Source organism: Anopheles maculipalpis, chromosome 2RL (genome assembly GCF_943734695.1).
Source record: "Anopheles maculipalpis chromosome 2RL, idAnoMacuDA_375_x, whole genome shotgun sequence".
NCBI classification, from domain to species: domain Eukaryota; kingdom Metazoa; phylum Arthropoda; class Insecta; order Diptera; family Culicidae; genus Anopheles; species Anopheles maculipalpis.
Window position 1 is genome coordinate 15,007,041 of NC_064871.1, and position 19,207 is coordinate 15,026,247.

General features: G+C 44.4%; 1 protein-coding gene across 1 annotated transcript; it reads left to right on the forward strand.

Moving 5' to 3' along the window:
- The first annotated feature begins 283 nt into the window (after positions 1-283).
- Positions 284-18,724, forward strand: LOC126557132 (fibroblast growth factor receptor homolog 1-like). Its single transcript, XM_050212802.1, has 10 exons — positions 284-404; positions 11,427-11,553; positions 14,755-15,821; positions 15,947-16,128; positions 16,810-17,190; positions 17,263-17,503; positions 17,572-17,867; positions 17,940-18,133; positions 18,202-18,342; positions 18,422-18,724. The coding sequence occupies exons 1-10, from the start codon at positions 284-286 to the stop codon at positions 18,690-18,692; spliced, it is 3,021 nt and encodes a 1,006-aa protein (XP_050068759.1). The 3' UTR covers positions 18,693-18,724.
- Positions 18,725-19,207: the final 483 nt, after the last annotated feature.

Sequence of the window (19,207 nt, forward strand, 5' to 3'; positions counted from 1 at the left end):
AAATTGCCATTAATATTTCTATTTTATATTCCTTCCCTTGCAGAGCACATCCTACAATGTTACAGGGAGTAAGTAGGATCGAATGTACTCAAATACGCGCGAAACGACCATGCAGCTTACGATCAGGTTCAAGGTGGATGGATGTGTGAAAACGTGCGTCATCGAAACGCATAGTGAACGATCGACGATCGTGTGAAGAACGAACTAGTAGTGCTAGTAGCCACAAGTTGTGTTGTGAAATTCATCATATGAGGAGTTTTGTTGTGTTATGTGTCTAAAAAATATGTCCCCAAACATGGCGCACTGGAGATACATTCTGGCAGTCCTCATCACCCTGTACATTGCACAAAGTTCGGCGTATAAGCTATCACAATCCGACCCGGACACGATACGGATCAATTTAGGTAAGTGATGATTTATACGGTACCGTTATTGATTAATGGGAATCTTTTTTTTCCCCCCACCAAGAAGTATCTTAATGCCGCGCTCCACACTCCGTTATCGATTTTTGTCATTTTGTTTCACTTTTCGGCGCCATTACACTGCCAACTGGCTCATTAGTCTTGTGTTTTTGTAGTGTGGTATGTCCCACCCCACCGTGAGCACCAAATACTCATAATTATTTTCCCCGTTTAGCATTTGACACATTCCACTTGAGGCTCGGGTAGGAACTAGGGGGTTTTTTTTTTGACCATTTTCTCCCACCATGTTTCAAATGATTTGGGTTGTGACGCAGCAGAGTACAACTTCCGTCTCTCGTCTTGCGGACGGAAACTTGCCGAGGGACAAGCTCAAAGCTGATGCGTTGAGCATTGTGAAAAGGAAGCAGATGAAAGCGTGTCACATTCCATCGCACTCGGTGTACGAAAAGAATTTTCTTTTCACAATTTTCACCACTTGCAAAAGACACATCACTTGAGCGGTGCGTGTTTTTAGGAAGCGACACTTAACCGCTGCCCTGTTTGTTTAAGCAAAATCGAATTTTCCCGCATCGGGTCGTGCCGGGTACGGGAAATTTGATACTTAGCTTTCTGGTTTGCGCATTTGCAAATGAGAAGAGAGAAAGAAACAACAAGGTAAAGGAAGTGTAATGATTTGTAAAATGTAGCATAGATTACACTATAAATGGTATGGTTTCCTCGCTCAACTACGGTCTGTTTACATTGGTAGCTCAAGCGAAAAATCTAACCGATTTCGCACGTACACTAAGGAACCAGATTTAGCTAATGCTCCCACATAGTTATCGACTCCTTTTCTTTCACGTTCAGCTATTGTTTATAGTAATGACCCATGACTTGCTGGCAGCTGAATCCTTTAGCAAAAAGCAATAATTTTCCATGCAACAATCGATGGCCGCCGTTTTAGTAACTATTTTCACCAATGGCGTGGCATTGGAGTAGATATTCGTGAAGTTTCCCATATGCTTAGACTTACCCTTTGCTTGACTTATGGGGTTCATTTAGTTTACAATTCACTAGGCTATTGTTTTGAAACTTAGAGCGCATAGCGTTGCATGGAGCATTGCGAAAACGTGTGAAAATTGTAAATAACCGCGCAACGGTTCAAGATAATTATACGCTGTGTAAGTTTTAAAAATAAACGCTAAAAAAGGCGCATTTCATAACAATTGATAACCTCTTCAATACGCAATTTAGCAAAAATTTGATGAAGCATTTTTAGTACAATAAAGCTGATAATAAAATATATTTTTCTGTACACAGCTTTGACAGTATTTTTGTCATTGTTTAGTAATTTTTTAAGGCACTACTGAAAATGATAAGCAAACAATAAATAATGTTTTCTGTTAAATATAAGTGCTATGAGAATCCGTATACATTTGTGTACCAAATTTAGAATTTAATTCCGTTCGTCTCATTAATTTCTTCCATTCTCAAGATAAGCACTCCTTCTGCTTCTTGATTTATGATCTTCTAGGACACGTTGGCCATCGAATGGCTTACTAAACTTGCCTGATACCACATACTTGGATAGTCCCCACTATGGGGGAACGGTACGGAGGAACGGCACCTCCGAGCGGTGGACTACCCCTCGGACGTTCCTATACTATAGCCTATAGCACTTACAATAAGCGATTTGATTTGTTAGCTAATTGTTTTTAATTATTCCTTTCAATATGCCCCGATGACGATTCTTCTGGGCGAGAAATGAAATTACGAATCTCGTGTATGCTCTCATGCAAAAAAAAAAGAATCTTTTAATTTAGCGTATTTCCCTTGATTTGGATTGACATGCATTGACCAAACTCCACGTGCCTTTGTCCCTGCTCTAACTCAGTCCATGCTGCATTATGCGGGATCAGTTTCGATTGCAGCCGAATCACAAAAACGATTTCGTTTTTAATAGATTAACGTAGGGCAGTCACAATTTGAGCACTTGCACATTTCATTTTTACTGCTTTTCCACTGAATTCTGAGCACTAAAAGAAACGCTATAAAACAAACATAATAACAGCAGCGTTGAAACATTTTCGCTAGGGTTTATCCATTAACGTGGTGCTTGATCTCACCCGTCTCTGATGAAGCGCTGCAGAGTTTGTTGACTTTTTCGAGATTTGGTCATTTTCGGCGATTCTGCAGTAAAAATTGACCCGCATTGAAATGTCTAGCAGGGAGGCACTAAACGGATCATGGTTCTTGTTTTTTTGGTTGTCAACCTCTCATGAAGCGACTGACGGATCGTATGCAGTCGTTTCTGCATTCGAAATTCATTATTCTTAATTCTGTCATCTAGGCGAGTTTTATAGTTCGAAGGAACTCACACACACACACGATCGAGGAGGAACGAAAAAAAAAAATACCACCAAAGGGAAACAAATCCGTGCAGCAAAAAGCAAACAGCGTTTGAAGCTAGTCACAGATTGTCCCAAAATTTAATTGCAAACAGGCGTGGCACGGACGGGGACTGCGCGAACCCTTATCAGACAACAGCAATAAATTGCCCAGAATCTGCATCGCTCCCTGTCCCCTCTCCCTCCCACATCCCACCCAAACTCCCCAAAACCATACCCTAAGAAGTGTTTGAAAATCTCGAAGGTCATGTGGCTTTGGATCTCTTTAAAAACCTTTAAGGCAAGCCCTGATGCGATGATTTGAATATTCTTTGTTTTCTTACGAAACACACACACACACACACCAATGGTATAGGTCGCGGTATCCCTACAATGTGTCCCATTATGGGTCTTTATTTTTTGCCATAATTTTTCAGAATGTGAAAAACGATATTTTGTTGCCGATTTTAGGCTGTCTCTCGGAAGACTTTGCCTGCCTTTTCTGGCACACGTTTGCAACGGATACGGGCCCCTGGATTGTGTTACCCCCAAATCGACCTGACAAACTCGGAGCTGGGTTCTTTTTTCTGGCTTCTTTTTTTGACGCACTTCAAGATCACTCTCGGGACAGCACCATTCGAAGTTGAGTTGCATATGCTGGCGTCTTGTGTCCTGAAGTCTGGCTGACGCCATTACATGCAGCATAGTATGTGACCGGGAGAGAGAGAGAGAGAGAGGGAGAGAGATCCACAAGGCGACTAGCATAGTACGTCTGGCGCGTATAATAGAGATCATAAATTACGCTGTTCCCCGACCAGTTTGTCACGCGCAGCTACCGATGTAGCCAGGAAGACAGGAAATAATAAAATGACAAAAATTAAACGAGATCGCGAGTTAAGAGGGCAAAAGCCGTAACTACGAAGCCATCGTCGAGCAGCAAAACGTTGATGAAGTTGGGTGCGTCCAATAAGATTGGATCGGATCATCTTTGGCTTCCCATCGAAATTTTATTTTATTTTTTTGTTTGCGGTTGGTAGAGTCCTTTCTCATCATCTGCGATCTGTCACGTAAACCGATTTGCATGGACCGTCGATCGAAAGCATTTTGCGATAATACTAGGCGCGACTACAGTTCCTTGACCTGCGGAACTGCACGGTGCTAAGTGGTTGATTCATGTGCTTGGAAGCTGTGACGCATCTCCGACTAGACCACCCTGATGCTCCTGATTCTACGACTATCGGTGCATAATATCCAGCGTTTTGCTGCGGTCCCTCACAAAGGCACAAATGGGAAAACGTTAGCATAATACTGTTGTCTGCCCTATCAGTAAAGAGCTCGCCGCTCGAATTGATCCAACAGAAATGGTGACTTCCTTCGGGATGTTGCTTCCTCAATCGATTGCGTGGTACTGAACAGGCACGATGAGTGGTAAGTATTGAGGATTAATTGAACGCCTGCGCCATCCCGTATGATCCTCTCCGTACACTGTGCCTGCACACAGTACTGCAATTTCCCTCCCATTAAACTGACGCTTTGGAATGGGCCATTTAACTGCCACCGTAACCGTACCTTCGTTGCCACCACGCTTCTGCACAACCAAACGGCATCCATTTCCTAACCAATACCAAGAGGTTTCGCTGCTTTTGCTGCCCTCGAGACGGCAGGGTCTGTTTTGCACGTCCCTGGTGGCAGACTATCTCTTTGGGGCCTCTTTTTTTATTGCGTTTGTTAACTTGATGTTTACATCGTTCGCTTTTATGATTTGTTTATACGATCGCATCACTTTATTAGATGCGATCTTTGCCCTAGACTTACCGTTTCCGAACGCTGCCCTGTTCTGTTGGGGGGTTGGATACCAGAAGGATCACGCACAAGGGGCCACTGTCAGGGAGCCGCGATTTTCGTAGTAGTAGTCAGGCAGGCAACAGCATCCCTATCTGGTGGTTGGAAATGGTTCACAAATTTCGGCGCGGTGTTCATCGCACCAGGGTCAGGAAACAAGCCAAAAGAAAACGGGAACTATACTGGCTGAACTTGCCAGACAGCCACAATGACATCCTACAATGTTTGCCCGTTTGTGGATGCTATGTGTGAGGGTGTGGAGGAGTTTGAGGGCATTTTTTTTTGTGTATAATTTTATGACTCTGTTTCTACCGTCTAATGCCTGCCAATTCTGACTCACGCAGTGGCAAGTGAGCGTTACCCGATTCTGATTCTGTCAAATCTCAGCAATATGGCTGGTGGTTAAACATTCGCGGCTTGTTCCACACGCCGCTGATGCCGAAGGCGCAGCGAGCGTTGTTGATGCTGATGGGATCTGATGTTGGTTTGCTAAATTTCTTGGAAGAAAGGAATTACGCACAAGCGGAACGCTGTGGATATAGAAGGAAGCAACTGGAGCAACAGAGCCGGGAAAAATGACTACCAACCAAGATGGCGCCAACTCCAGACTCTGCTGAGGCGAGACGGTTTGGAAAGATCGTTGCGATTAGATGGGTGACGATTGACAGGAGAAGAAACAGATTCCAAGCGGTGCTTGATTGATTCATCAAAACCAGAAACACTGCGTTGGGCGATCGGTGCCAATGTTTGCTAGCGCAGTTTAAGTACGTAAACGTGGGATAAGATGGCTGTTTTTGTTGTAGTTCTAGAGTGTAATTTAGTGTGTACAAATATTTATGAGTAGAAAGTGTATACTGCACGAATATGTTTAAATCAATACATTACAAGGCTGGTTCGCTTATAAAAGTATTACCAAGGCTACTCTAAAATACAGACATTCCCAATTACCGTACCGATCTCTGGTCATATTATGTGCCTGCTTTGCAACGTGCAAGAAAACAACACGGCATTGTTCTCCGCATCAAGATAATCGCGTGCGCATTCCAAGGGTAAGCGTTATAAATGAATCTCGATCGTTTCGGTACTCGCGTCATAGCTCGAAACAGAGCAGGTCAGTACGTGGTTGGAATACATCCAGCGCTGCGTGGAAGTATTCGATTTGCAGACATTTTTCTTTGAAATTAACGGTTACCGTCGTCGAATTCAAACCGTATCATTCAAATATTCTTTCGGAGTGTGTTATGGTTTGTTTCTTCCCAAAATAATCCACAATGTAACCCAAATTAACGTTTACCGCTTGCAGCATGAAAATCTGCGTGCTTGGGGTGCCTTTTCATGTGGTATTTAACTTTATCCTAGCGTGTCTAATCTACACCGCCTATCGTACTCAGCCTCAACCCTGTCATTTGCCGAAGTGGTCTTGCAAAAAAAAGGGGAGCTCAAATCATTTAAAATAATTAACCCAATGATATGTTTGTCGTCAGATAATTAGACCGCCTCGGGCAGAAGCGGCAAGTGTCATTTAGATGGCATATAAATCTCACTAGCTCTCCAATCCGAGTTCCTGAGGGAAGGGAGGCAAAGTTCGTAGAGAAAGAGAGAAAGAGTCCAACGAAACATGACATTCAGCATACGGAGATGCTGAGTGCAAACGAAGCGGATGGAGTTGTAACCCGCCCAAAATGTTACTCCAGGCCGGTGACCGCGAACTGTGAGCGAAGCAGCAGCCACGATGTCTAGTGTCCGGCTAGCTGTCACTTAAGCTGTCGTCGCATTCAGTGTTTACAGCGAACATAGATCTAGAAGACTCCGACGACGTCATATAAACGAGATGTTTTAAGAAGAAGTTTTTGGATATTCTGTATGACTAACGTTCTTCTTGACACGATCGTTGAGGTCATGCCGGCCGAAGATCTAATGTCTTACAATGCTTAATTATATTATGACCACTTATAGTTGGATATAACCAGTCCTCATTACGGGGGCCGATTCGGGATTTGATCTCCAGCTTTTCTCCTAGATATTGTTAGTGTCAATGTTACTAAGCTTCCCGTAAACGATAGTAGTATGTATCGATCATGTGCAGAAGTGCTGATCGTTTGTTGATCATCCAAACACAAAACCCCTATGGAAATGATACGTCAATAGTGTGCGAAAATCTTACGCCTGTTGAATACTAATCATAGCCAACCGCCATGTTTGGATCGACTATTAAGCGTGTAATGTGCACACCTGCAACAAGCGACTGTATTGTGCCTAGTAACAGTACGTCCCCTATAAGGACCGATGTACCATCAACAACCGCTTCCGAAATTCGTCGTACAATTCAACCACATCACATAACAGCTGAACGCTCGGCATGAGCGTAATGCAAGCTAATACAAAATTAGTGCCAATAGATTACTCTCAAAAATCGATATACGGACGATCTGCCGAAACCATGCCTGTTTATATTGGCACTTTGGGTGCAGTGTGAAAACAACGCGTTGGAATGTTTACTCACCGAGGTTTATGGGAAGGTGTAGAAAATAGCACACCGACTCGGACTATGTAGATGACGATAACGACGACAACGATGATGATGATGATGATCACGAAGATGGTTGTGGTCGTAGCAATAACAGCAGGAGAGGATATGTACAACGTGCCACCACGTTTGAAGCTTTTTGTGTGCTGCATGGGGAATAGAAATTGACGCACCATGGCCAATTTTGACCACAGGGCGGCTTGATTCTCGCACGGAATCCGAGAATGAAGCTTCCGGTGTGTGATTTCAGTTACCAACCATAGTAAGCGGGAGTGGAGGGAGTCATCCCATACACCTTGAGACTATCATTAGGAATCAAGGTTACTTACATTCCGTACATGGTAGGTTTGAAAGGGCCAGCAGTGTGTGTTTGGACGTGTGTACTAAAACACTTTGTGGAAGGAACCTTCGTCCACTACTTAGTCAAGTATTGACGATGGTGAGTGAGGACTGTGACTATCCAACTGCGTACTATCAGCAAGTCTAGTAAGCCATTAGATGGCCTTCGTGACCTAGTAGGTCGTTAAGCCAAGAAGAGAGGAAGAATCAATGTTTCTGACCAGTGCTATGTCTTCGTTTGCTTCATAAATTCAAGCCACAATTAATAATTGCCTATTATCGGATACTTATTTCAATAAAAACGATCACTTAGTATCAAACAAACTGTTTCGCAATCAAGAGGGCAATCGCGGCGTAGTTATCAATTACACTTTTCATTTGATATCGACCCTAGACGATTGGAGGTTTGTAATATTCCATAACTCTAATGGATATTCCTGTTCCTCTAAAACTCTGCATGAAAGGTCGTCGATATTCTTCTGATTGCAGATTGAAAAGTCATAGCCAGTTCATCTGCATACCCTCGTCCGTCATGCTAAGCCTTGTATTATTTACTCAATTTACATTGTATGTTTGTGGCTTACTTCTTTGAGAAAGGAAGGAAGTCCAGCTTCCTTCCAGCTTCCGGAACGGATGCTACCGTCGATTTGTAACGTTGAAACCTTTACACCGAATCTTGGGCGGGCCAAGTAATACTGTTTATCCGGTGTTTATGTTCACTTTGAAGTACGTTTACCGATAAGTTTCCGCATAAACAATCAAACCGAACATTGCGCAAAAGATAAACCAACGGGAACCGTTTACATCCATCCAGCTCATCCAAACCGGCTAAGCTTTTCGTGCTAGGGTTCCAGCAAAAGATCCGTGAGGCGAGATTTAGCGGCGAAGGCGATACAAGAAGGCAAGCAACACACAGGCAACACGGCAGGCAACAAGATGTGCGTGGACAAATTTAGCACTGCCATAAATTATTTAATTCGCTACCATGCGCTCGATGCAACACCAGCATGGAACATGTCAACTAAAACTGGCCAGCAATGTGTGCTATACACACACACACATGGAACATTCCGTGCATGAACGATAGCGTGATTTGGGGAGCACGAAATACATTGCAAATCCTTCCTATCTGTCCACTCTTGCACTTTAGCAGCAAGCAAACGGCCAGGCCTGGCCGAACTGCGAATAAAGATGATAGTAATTGAAGCTCATTTCCGTCCGTCTTACTCTCAAACCTGGTCCTGAAGACGGCACCTTCTAACACACCGTGCGAGGGGTTTGCTGTTTTGCGCATGAGATCCAAGGCGCGCTCGAGGCGACTCCACGGTGTCACCAAAAGAAGTTGCGTCCCGCGTTTTGCCTCCGGACGCATTCGGTCGCCAACTGTTCGTGCATGTAGGCATGAATGACTGCAAAGTACAGCTCTCGGGACCTTAAACGAGAAGTTATGAATGAAAGTGAAATTTGCGTCAAACTAAAATAAACTCCACGAGCGCGTCCACAGATGCGGTACCGCTGGCCTCGAGGCCAAAGGCAACGAAATGGCACAGGCACGAAAATAGAACAGGTGCAGCAACCTTTAGCAGTGCGGTACATATCATTAATTAAACGCTACAATGCAAATGCTTCGTTCCAGCAATTGGATGGCTTGCGAAAAAGATGAATGACCAGGCAGAAATAGCAGCAGCGGTAGAAGCATGCCCCGTGGGCCTCACATTCCAAACGTTCTGTTACGGCAGCAGCAGTATCGATCGAATTGAGACGAACATCTGTGCGCCAGATGGAATGCTTGCGAGTTGAACACATATCAATGTGCATCTCGATCTTCCAATACATGGAACTTTGCTGCTAAGAGAACAAGAGAATACATAGTTGCATAGGGCGCATCGTCTCAACTCTTTGGTAGTATTGTGTGTAGGAGGGGTTGGAAAAATGTTCTAGCCACAGAACCAACCGGAACTAGCTGAAATACCATCGATCTACCGACGAACCTGGCTCGAGGCAAACGTTCATACTACCCATTCTGCTAGAAACGTTTCCCTCTGGACACTACCGTACAGACATCAATTAGCCACAGCACTTGGAGATGTTCCAACCGTTTGCAGCACGCAGCACTGTCTGGTGCACTTGTTCACGGTTGCGAACTAATGCGCTAGGTGAGATCGGCAGTTCCGAAGCGAGCAATACTTTATGCAGCATTCGAACACACCCAGCGATGGGTGTGTTACTGCGCGGACCAGCACCGATGATGTTGGGCTATAATTAATATTTTCTTTTTCGAGTGGTTCAAGAGTTTGGAAGTAACGGGGTAGGCCTCTTTGAGCATCCTTTTTTTTTTTTCTCTCCCGGTCGATCGGTTCACACGAAGGTCATTGCTTTGATCGTGGCGACGTTGTGTCACTGTCGGCCGATCGGCGAACGAACTCACCACTCGAAAGGTAAGCCATGTGTGTAAGAGCATCATAGTTTACAGACACTCGACAGGCGGTTGGCAGCATAATCTGATGGCGTGTTAGCCAGCTAGCCAGCCAGCCAGACGTTACACCTTTCAAACTACAAGCATATGTTGCAGACTGCATGGTGTCTAGTCTAGAGAAGAAAAGCAATGTCTTCTCTAAGAATATCTAAACTATACGCCAAAATTTGTATCAAACAAATATCGGATATTTCATGTCGTCTTCTCAACGGGGTGTGATTGGAACATGCGAACGATACATTACACTCCTGGTGCGGTTGTTTCTCGTGCATAATTGGAGCAGTGTTGCTCGAACCCATCACACTGACCTGTGAATTATTGGAATCACAAGGATTGCGCGAATGGATGCTGCTTTTATACTGCATGGTTCAGCGACAGAAGCGTTGACAGGCAGCCGTCAGGAAGCGGTGTCGCTCATCACGCGTGTCAGTTTCATCAGCGCACGTGCGTGCGTCCCGATGGCGAACGCAAAAAGCACAACCCGTGCCTTGATGCACATGTCACTAATTAAAGCCTGCCAGGCTTTGCCGCGCGTAATGTGAGTGGAAGGTTGCACAGTTTAATTAACATCATAAATGCGTAAAAATCATCGGAGTAGTATCAACTATTTGATGCCTGTATTATTTTGTGCCGTACCTTTACGCTACCTCCTACTACTAATGCGAACGAAATTCTGTTATGATAATCTGACTAAAGGAAGCAAAAATCTTTCGCTAGATTTAAAATCTTCGAGCAGAGCAGAAGAACTCAAAGTCAAGGATATCCATAAGGGAAGGAAAGCAACCAATCCACTGTTTACTGGTTCGAGCAGTGGTGGCAATGGCTGTTCCGCATCTGGTTTCCAAAAAACCCGGTAGAAACCGCAAACGGTTGTTACCCTTGCATCTCTACGTCTATGGACCATCTCAAGAAGCAGCAAAGGGTTGGTTCGTTCCGGTAGCGAAACTGAAAACTTTTCAAACCGCCCCGAAACGCTCATCGTAGCAATACACGGTACGCCAGCCGGAACCGTGCAGCGAACGGGGTTTCGGGTCCCGAAAATAATCAAAACGGAAACATGTGCAAACTAGCAAACTCCCCTTTACGCTCGGTGATATCCGATGTGATCTGCGCAGGTTTGTGGTTAAGACGGAGCACTCAATGACGCTCTACATCATCGCACTTCGCCGCTACCGTCCGATCCAGTTCCGGATCGTCAGCAGAAGTACAGCTCTTCTATTTCAAATACACTTTGCGAGCATCTTCTGACGATGCGTTGCTGTGCGTTCATTATGAAATGTGTTACAAACAAAAACTTTTAAATTTAGCTGTATGTACATCCGCGGACCATCATTGTTACGCGTGCTTCGTGGCCAGCTGTTTGCCGGTCCGATTTCAACACTTTGCTAATAAAATCAATTTTTAGAACCCATCCATTAATATCCGCTTCTCTATGTTTCTTTTTAATCTTTCAGGCAATAAAAAACTTGTGAAGGAAACGGTCCCACTCTATACAAAGCTGATCATCAAGTGCAATTTCGACAGTCCCACATGGTACAGGAACGGCAAACTGATCGCGGTAGATCATAAGCGTGCGAAATCGTAAGTATGTGGGTAATAGTGATGGGAAATGTTTCTGTTTTTTCCCGGAAAGGAGCAAAATTATTTTATTTTATGAAAGTTTAGTATGGTTTTCTGATCTACACAAAAACATTGTGGATCAAGGACTTTGCTTCCTTAGAGAAGACCGCAAGTCCTCTCCAAAGACAAACACCATTTAAAATGAGCGTTAGCACTGATTGGCTACTTTGAGCTATGCTTTCGTTTTTATATAATGTAGATTAATACAGGAAAAAAGGATCAGAGTTTTGACATTCTAATGGACAACAAAAAATTAGATAGAAAAAGCCGATTTTATGTGAACCTAGTGTTGCTGACGGGAAGCATTCGCCATTGGTGAACCTATAATGTGAAGAAAAGACCGATTCGGAACTCTGGCGCAGTTCCTTGTTACGTCGTCAGATCTAATTGAATCAGAAGGATATCCTGGTCGATCAAGAGTAGTTCCTAACAATGGATTCGAGTTATCTGCTGACAACGTGCTGGTCTAACGGGTGTCTCCTGAACTGGCCAAGAGAAACTCCTAATTTTTCCGACGGAACGTAGAATCACTGGTGGGGAGCGGGACCAACCTCCGTAGGAAAAGGCAAAGGAGGAACTTTTCCTACATTTTTGCAAAGAGAAGCTCTCAAAGGATTAAACCTAGATTCGATCGTTTTATTGAGAGAACGGATGAAACCTGGTACGTTCGGAATGAAATTCCCATCACTCATGGGTAATTTTTAATATTTCTTTAAAATCATTCATATTTACGAGGTAAACAACATTTTCCTTAGTCTTTTTAAAAAATGACTTCTCAGAAAAACTGCGAAAATTTATGGAAAAAATTAAAAGATCAGTGAACAACGTGATAAACGCAATTACACTTTTCGTCAGCAGGAAAATTGCTGTACCAGCCGCGCCTGTCCTGCTTTCGTGGAAACTCAGAAGAAAACTCACCAGATGGCGGATGGTGGAGTTGGTTTGAAACTGTTTACCTTTTACCCGAGGCGCTTGGCCGCACGGTACGTGGCGTCCCGGTTGGAAAAGTGAGCTCTGTCCGTTGTATGTTTAGAACGCAACGGAACTGTTACTACCGAGGGGCCAGCGCACATGGAAAAATGCTGTGTGTCTGTGTTTGAAATTTCATTGAGCAACTTAAAATAAACACAAATGCAGAGTTTTTTTGAAATTTGGCAGTATCCTGCTTGATGGGTCGCACTGGGAAAACGAACAACGCGTGGTGGTTAGGGACGCTGTCATGAAAACAGTCCATAGCGTTTAGGAAGAAGAGCAGAAGTAGTGAACAGTTCCCTGAATTCACTGTTCTATTACTGGTCAGTATTATGGCTGTCAGTAGTGGGTGAAAGGTATGTTAGACAGGGCGAAGACTGTTAGAATAATCCATTGCTGCCGAGTGGATGCTGGTCTGTTGGATGCCTCAGGTACTACATTAAGGCCTAATGTGTGTACATTACACCAGAGCTTAATGGGTGCTGCGCTGTTGTTGCTGCCTGGCATCAAAATTAAATACAAATTCCAAAGGACGTTTCTTTGCGAGAACTCGCGCCAACAGTGGTCGGATGCTTCCGATCAAATACTACCCCCCTCCTTCTTTTGGTACATGCCAAAGGTTTACTTTCGCTGTTTCTTCGATCGACGTCCGTACGATCAATCTCTTTTTCTCTCCGTGCAACTCACCATCAGCGCGGATGGCTGAGACGAACGCAGCTCGGGAATGGTGCATCAATTTGTAATCCATTAAGAGCAATTACTAGCGTCTTCCGCGACAACCATTACAAGCGACTGCATTCAAACAGTTGTAAAGACTGGCAGTGATTGTCCGGACAGTGAAACAAGGAACTGAACTGTTTTCCTTCCACCGTTTTGTCGGCGGTGCAGCGCAAACACACCACACATCGGACATGTGCGTTTGAATGGGTTCAATTTTTTACTTATTCCATTCCAGTTTCCAGCGTCCTTGGACAGCGGATTTGGACAATGTTTGAATCTAAAAATACATCGTGGTGAGGTGAAGAAAAATTATGAGTTTCAGCAGTTCTCTTTTTTCAATTTTAATTTCCCAATGTTTACAAACATGCGTTCCCGCAAGCCCCAGCTCTAACGCACGCTAGCTGCACGCGTGCTGCATCAACAGCAGGCTGCATTTGATTCCACCGGGTCAATAAGGCCGACACGAACCGGGTGCTAAGATGCACCAACAAACTTGAAAGGGGGAAAAAACGATTTCTTGATGCAACATCTGCTCGATCGCTTGGTTCGCGAAGATATAGCGTTATCCTACCCTTGGGTAAAGGTTTTGGAGAACTTGGTCGGTGGGTAAAGTAAAAGAGGGAGCATGGAAGATGGAAGTTATTGGAAAACTCTAAAATTCAATTATTTTCCTTTCCCTTTGCGTAACAGTACGGATTGATATGATCCAAAAAAAGTGAAAGAAAAGTCGAGTTTCGTCTGTCTCCGCACCCATAGTCAATCCTCCAGCGAAAACCTCCAAAACGCTCGACAAATCTTTATTAGATAGCGGAAAAATAAACAAATCTTTGAAGGGCGTTTTTCCTCCAAGCTCGGGCCGATCGTTCGACCACGTGCCGCGTGGTTGTGTCGTACGTTACCCTCGTGTCGATTGACGAACGGAATGGTTTGGGGAATCGGTTAAACACAGCAAAGAAGTGATTTTAAGCCTAACCCTGAGTAGAGTCAATCGATTGCCACTTGAATTAACTGGTAGCCGTTAAATCGGCTGCACGGGAAAATAATGCAATTTATGACACGCCGTTGAGAATAATGTTCGATGGTGCTATCAGTTGATAGACATGGGGTCCTCCTTCAGGAAGTATGGGTTAAGGTGATGAGACTTGGTGCCTGATGGATTTATTGTCATACCTTTTGTGCAACTTGAATAGGGCCACCCTCTCTGATTGTAGAGCTGGATCGGAGAGTTAGGGGACTTCTGGTGCAGTGGTTCTACGATAAGTACTCAGAATTTATTTCCGACAGTGTTCAACCGATTCTAAAAAGGTGATACCTGATGTACAAAACATCTGTTCAACATGCATTGTCGCTGTATAATTACAAAATAAACACACGGATTTTATCGTTATGTTGTTGTGTAGCTTAACAACTAGGCGACATTACTTAGGCTTACAATTTAAAACTCCCTTTTTTTCGTCCTTTCTTCAACAGGCTTCGTTTTGAGCATGTGCGCAAAACTGACGCCGGCTACTATTCATGTGGGTCCGAGTTTAACGAATGGTCCAACCTTACCTTGTCCGTATTCAGTCAGGAAACGGACCAATATCAGAGTGACGGTGCCGGGATGGCGAACTTGGAACGCAAAAGTTTGCATACCACGTCCGGATCGGGAACTGTGTCCGGTAGTGTAAAGTCCCTAGATATACTGGACAACGAACTAAAGGAAGGACCGCCGCGAATACTTGAAGCGCGGGACGAATCATCCTACCCTAGCGCCATAGTACGTGAGGTAGGCAAAGAGTATCGTTTGAAGTGTGATGCGATTGGTCAACCAAAGCCGCACATTAGCTGGCAAAAGGATGGTCAAGAGTATCGTGACAATTCGTACAAATCGACGATAGTATTTAAGCCATTACTGCCGACAGACGCCGGCACGTACGTGTGCGTAGCGTGTAATGTGCACGGGTGTGTAAATTCAACTACCGAGCTGGAGGTGGTAGAATCGGGAGAGCTCGAACCGGCCTACATACAGCACAACACCATGGAAAGTCATTCACAGCTTCAGGGAGAGGGTCGCTTAGGTCCGATCCAGGATACGGTGCGTTACTATCCTGTCGCGAACGAGCATCGTATGCACCAACCAATCGAGGAGGACGCAGAGGACGAAGATGAGGAAGATGATGGCGACGGACCAACGAACGGTACCGGTGTACACGGTGCCGACACGACGGAGGATAGTGCGGGTGCAGTGAACGGATCTGGCACACCACCGCCCGACCGACTGCCGGAGATCATCAAGAAGGAACACTTGCCAATGATTGTATCGAAACCGTCCGGGAATATGGTGCGGTTGCGGTGTCCTGCCGATGGTTATCCGAAACCAAATATCACCTGGACGAAGGATGGACGCGAAATCGAACGCCCAATGGGGCAGGTGCGGAAGGTTAATTGGGCAATCGTGCTGGAGGATCTAGTGCCACAGGATTCGGGCAATTACACCTGTACCGTTTGCAACCGAGTTGGATGTGTTCACTTTTCTACCAAACTAGAAGTGAAAGGTAAGTAACTAGGGGTTTTTGGGGACCTTCTGGACTGCATCATTTTTCCCAAGAAGCGTTAGGGACGTTCAAGCGTATATGGTTTTATTCAACATTCTCTCATCACCTGGGTGGTACGCCGACAGATCGCTTTCCATCACGGCCCCATTTTACCGAACGTCCAAAGAATGTGACCGCTCTGGTTAATAGCACTGCCATCTTTCGCTGCCCGATCCTGTCCGATCTGGAACCACACATCGAATGGATGAAGCTTCGTATACAAGATGGGGATAATTTTACTATGCCGGAGAATGTTACCAAGCTGGAGGTAACGAGAGCAAACTGTGTTCCATTTGGGTTTGGTGGATGATAGCTTTAGTTTGTCCAAGGGCTTCGGTGCATGGATTAAGAACAACGATTTTTTTTTTTTGTGTAACTTTTGGTTTTGGTTGTAAATAATTTTGGTGAAGGTCATATACAAAAGATTAAATTTTACTTTATCTGAGTCTAGAGTCTTTTAGATGGGTAATATAGATACTGGTAGCGGTAACACAACATCTATTCCCTTTCCAACAATTTTGCAGATCGTGTCAACCATAAGCCGATCATAACGAAAGCATTATCGAATGTGACTATAGTTGTCGGTGGGAATGTCACGATGGAGTGTAAGGTGCTGAGTGATCTGACGAAACACGTCGAATGGGTCAAATACAAGGGTCTCTGCGAAGTGAATTGCGACAATATTACAAAAACTATTAAGGTGATGGTTTAAGACAATATAAGAACAAAACAAAAAAACAACCGAGCATGTCCGTTCGCTAACACAGCATTAAACGTCATTAATCATCGTTTAAGTGATATACCTTAAGTAAGTTTGTTTACTAATAATAATAATGTATCTGTTAACAAAAACTAATCTATCGATTGTTGGTAGTGTTGCTTGCTAATGTTGTCAGCCTTCCAAAAAAGTGATGTTAAAACAACTATCCATATTTCCCCACAAACTCAGCGCGATCCGGACAATCCCGAAGTGTTGACGCTGGAAAACGTTACCCATGCAGACGAGGGTTGGTACACCTGTATTGCGGCCAACAGTCTTGGTGCGTCGTTCGAGAGTGCCTATCTGCAGGTGTTGGACGAACTGCCTCCGGACGATACTCCCACGGCACATCCCGTGCGCACGCACTCGACACTAATCATGGGCATGACGTTCTTTCTGTGCGTCTGTTTCGTGGTTCTGGCCGCTGTCGTGATCATAGTTTGCAAAAAGCTAAAGCGCGAAAAAATGAAACATCGTGCCATGGAGCATGTGAATCAGTGGACGAAAAAGGTGATCGTGTTGAAGCAACCGGTCGTCGAGAGCAGCATACCGGGCATGTCGGAGGCACTGGTAAGATACTGAAGCGGATGTTCATCTTCGGTTAGGGTTTTGAAGTGTTAAGACTTGCTTTCCTTTTAACAGCAAATGCCAATCGTTCGCATCGAAAAGCAACGTTCGACGCTGGTGCAGAGCGGAAACTGTGATCCTACCATGATCTCGGAGTACGAATTTCCGATCGATCTGAATTGGGAGTTTCCCCGCAATAAGCTACATCTTGGGAAGAGTCTCGGTGAGGGAATGTTTGGTAAAGTTGTCATGGCTGAGGCGCACGGACTTGTCAAAGGTCATCCCTCGACCGTGGTTGCGGTGAAGATGCTAAAGGGTAAGGATAGTTAAGGTGTAGTAGATGGGGCTTACCTTAATAATAAAAATATCGTTGAATTGCTTCAGAGGGACACACGGATGCCGACGTGAAGGATCTCGTGTGCGAAATGGAGGTGATGAAGATGATCGGAAAGCATGTCAATATCATCAACCTGCTCGGCTGTTGCTGCAAGGATGGACCACTGTACGTGATTGTGGAGTACGCGCCGCATGGCAATCTGAAGAACTTTTTGCGAAGTCATCGCTTTGGTTCCAACTACGAGGCTACCAACGAGAAGGAGAAGAAAATTCTCACTCAAAAGGAGCTTATATCGTTCGCGTATCAAATAGCACGTGGCATGGAACATTTGGCATCGAGAAGGGTAGGTTGAGGTGGTGTAAAAGCTTTTATTATGTACCTCTTGTTTCATTACTTTCTATTCCTTTTTACACAGTGTATTCACCGAGATTTAGCTGCACGAAATATACTGGTAAGCGATAATTACGTGATGAAGATAGCCGACTTTGGATTAGCCAGAGACATCCACGATCAGGAATACTATCGAAAAACGACAACTGGCAAACTACCAATCCGATGGATGGCTCCAGAATCTCTGGAAGAAAAGTTTTACGATTCACAAAGTGATGTGTAAGTATTACATTAGCGAGCATACAGATTTTTTTGAAAGCTAATTTGTTTTGGTTTTATAATTTCAGGTGGTCTTTTGGTGTGCTTTTATGGGAAATTATGACACTAGGAGGTAATCCCTACCCTTCAATACCAACATGGGACAACTTGCTGGAGCACTTGAAAAAGGGAAAACGTATGGAGAAACCTCCCTTGTGTTCGATCGAAATGTATGTTATCGTTCCGTTGATAGTGGACACTCGTCATTATGCAGGATTCTAATCAACTTCTGGTTTTCTTTACCGACAGATATCTTTTCATGCGAGAGTGCTGGCACTATCGGCCAGAAGAGCGACCCACATTCAGTGAAATTGTCCAACACCTGGATCGGCTCGTGAGCATAACGTCCAACGAAGAATACCTGGACCTAGGACTGCCGCAGTTAGAAACGCCGCCATCCAGTGACGACAGTGACGACGAAGAGGACGAAGAAGATTGCGATGATCCAACGGGGACTGAGCACGAGCGTGTACACATGTATCGATTTAATAGAAGCTACAACAACGACTGTATTTACTAACGATTGTGCCATGGAGAAAGGAGTAGGTGCTTCAGGATGTGTTTCGTAATGAACAATCCTATAGTTGAATATTTATTGCAATCCTTTGGTTGAACTGGAACTGAACCATGGTTGAACATAGACCAATAGCATTAAACTTTCGGGATTCAAAGCTATCACCGATCCTGGATAAAGCTTGCTCTAGGATCATTAACCATGTCCTGTAAGAATACGAGTAGCTCAAAGAGTAAATGGTAAGCAAATGCTGCTCATGAGAGGATGAGAGGATCCATCAGCACAGTGACAATGAAACTGAGCACCCTGCACCGATGTTGTGCGTGTCGTATGCTTATAGATGCTAAGGTTGAACAAGACTGTATTTATTTGATGTAATTAAGATCAGGTTAGTCGCTAATTTAACACACTAAGGAGGGAAAACTAGTCAATAACTGCGAATCCTTTCGAGCAGCACATCCAAATCTTATTGTGTAGAACCAGTACCATGACCATGTTGGAGGCCATTTTACATTTTAATT

What these genes read in the sequence shown, in the direction of transcription:
- LOC126557132 (XM_050212802.1), top strand. Translation starts at nt 284, where the DNA reads ATGTCCCCAAACATGGCGCACTGGAGATACATTCTGGCAGTCCTCATC. An exon ending in CACGATACGGATCAATTTAG is followed by an intron (nt 405 to 11,426) that starts GTAAGTGATGAT and finishes TTAATCTTTCAG; the next exon opens with GCAATAAAAAACTTGTGAAG. An exon ending in GATCATAAGCGTGCGAAATC is followed by an intron (nt 11,554 to 14,754) that starts GTAAGTATGTGG and finishes TTTCTTCAACAG; the next exon opens with GCTTCGTTTTGAGCATGTGC.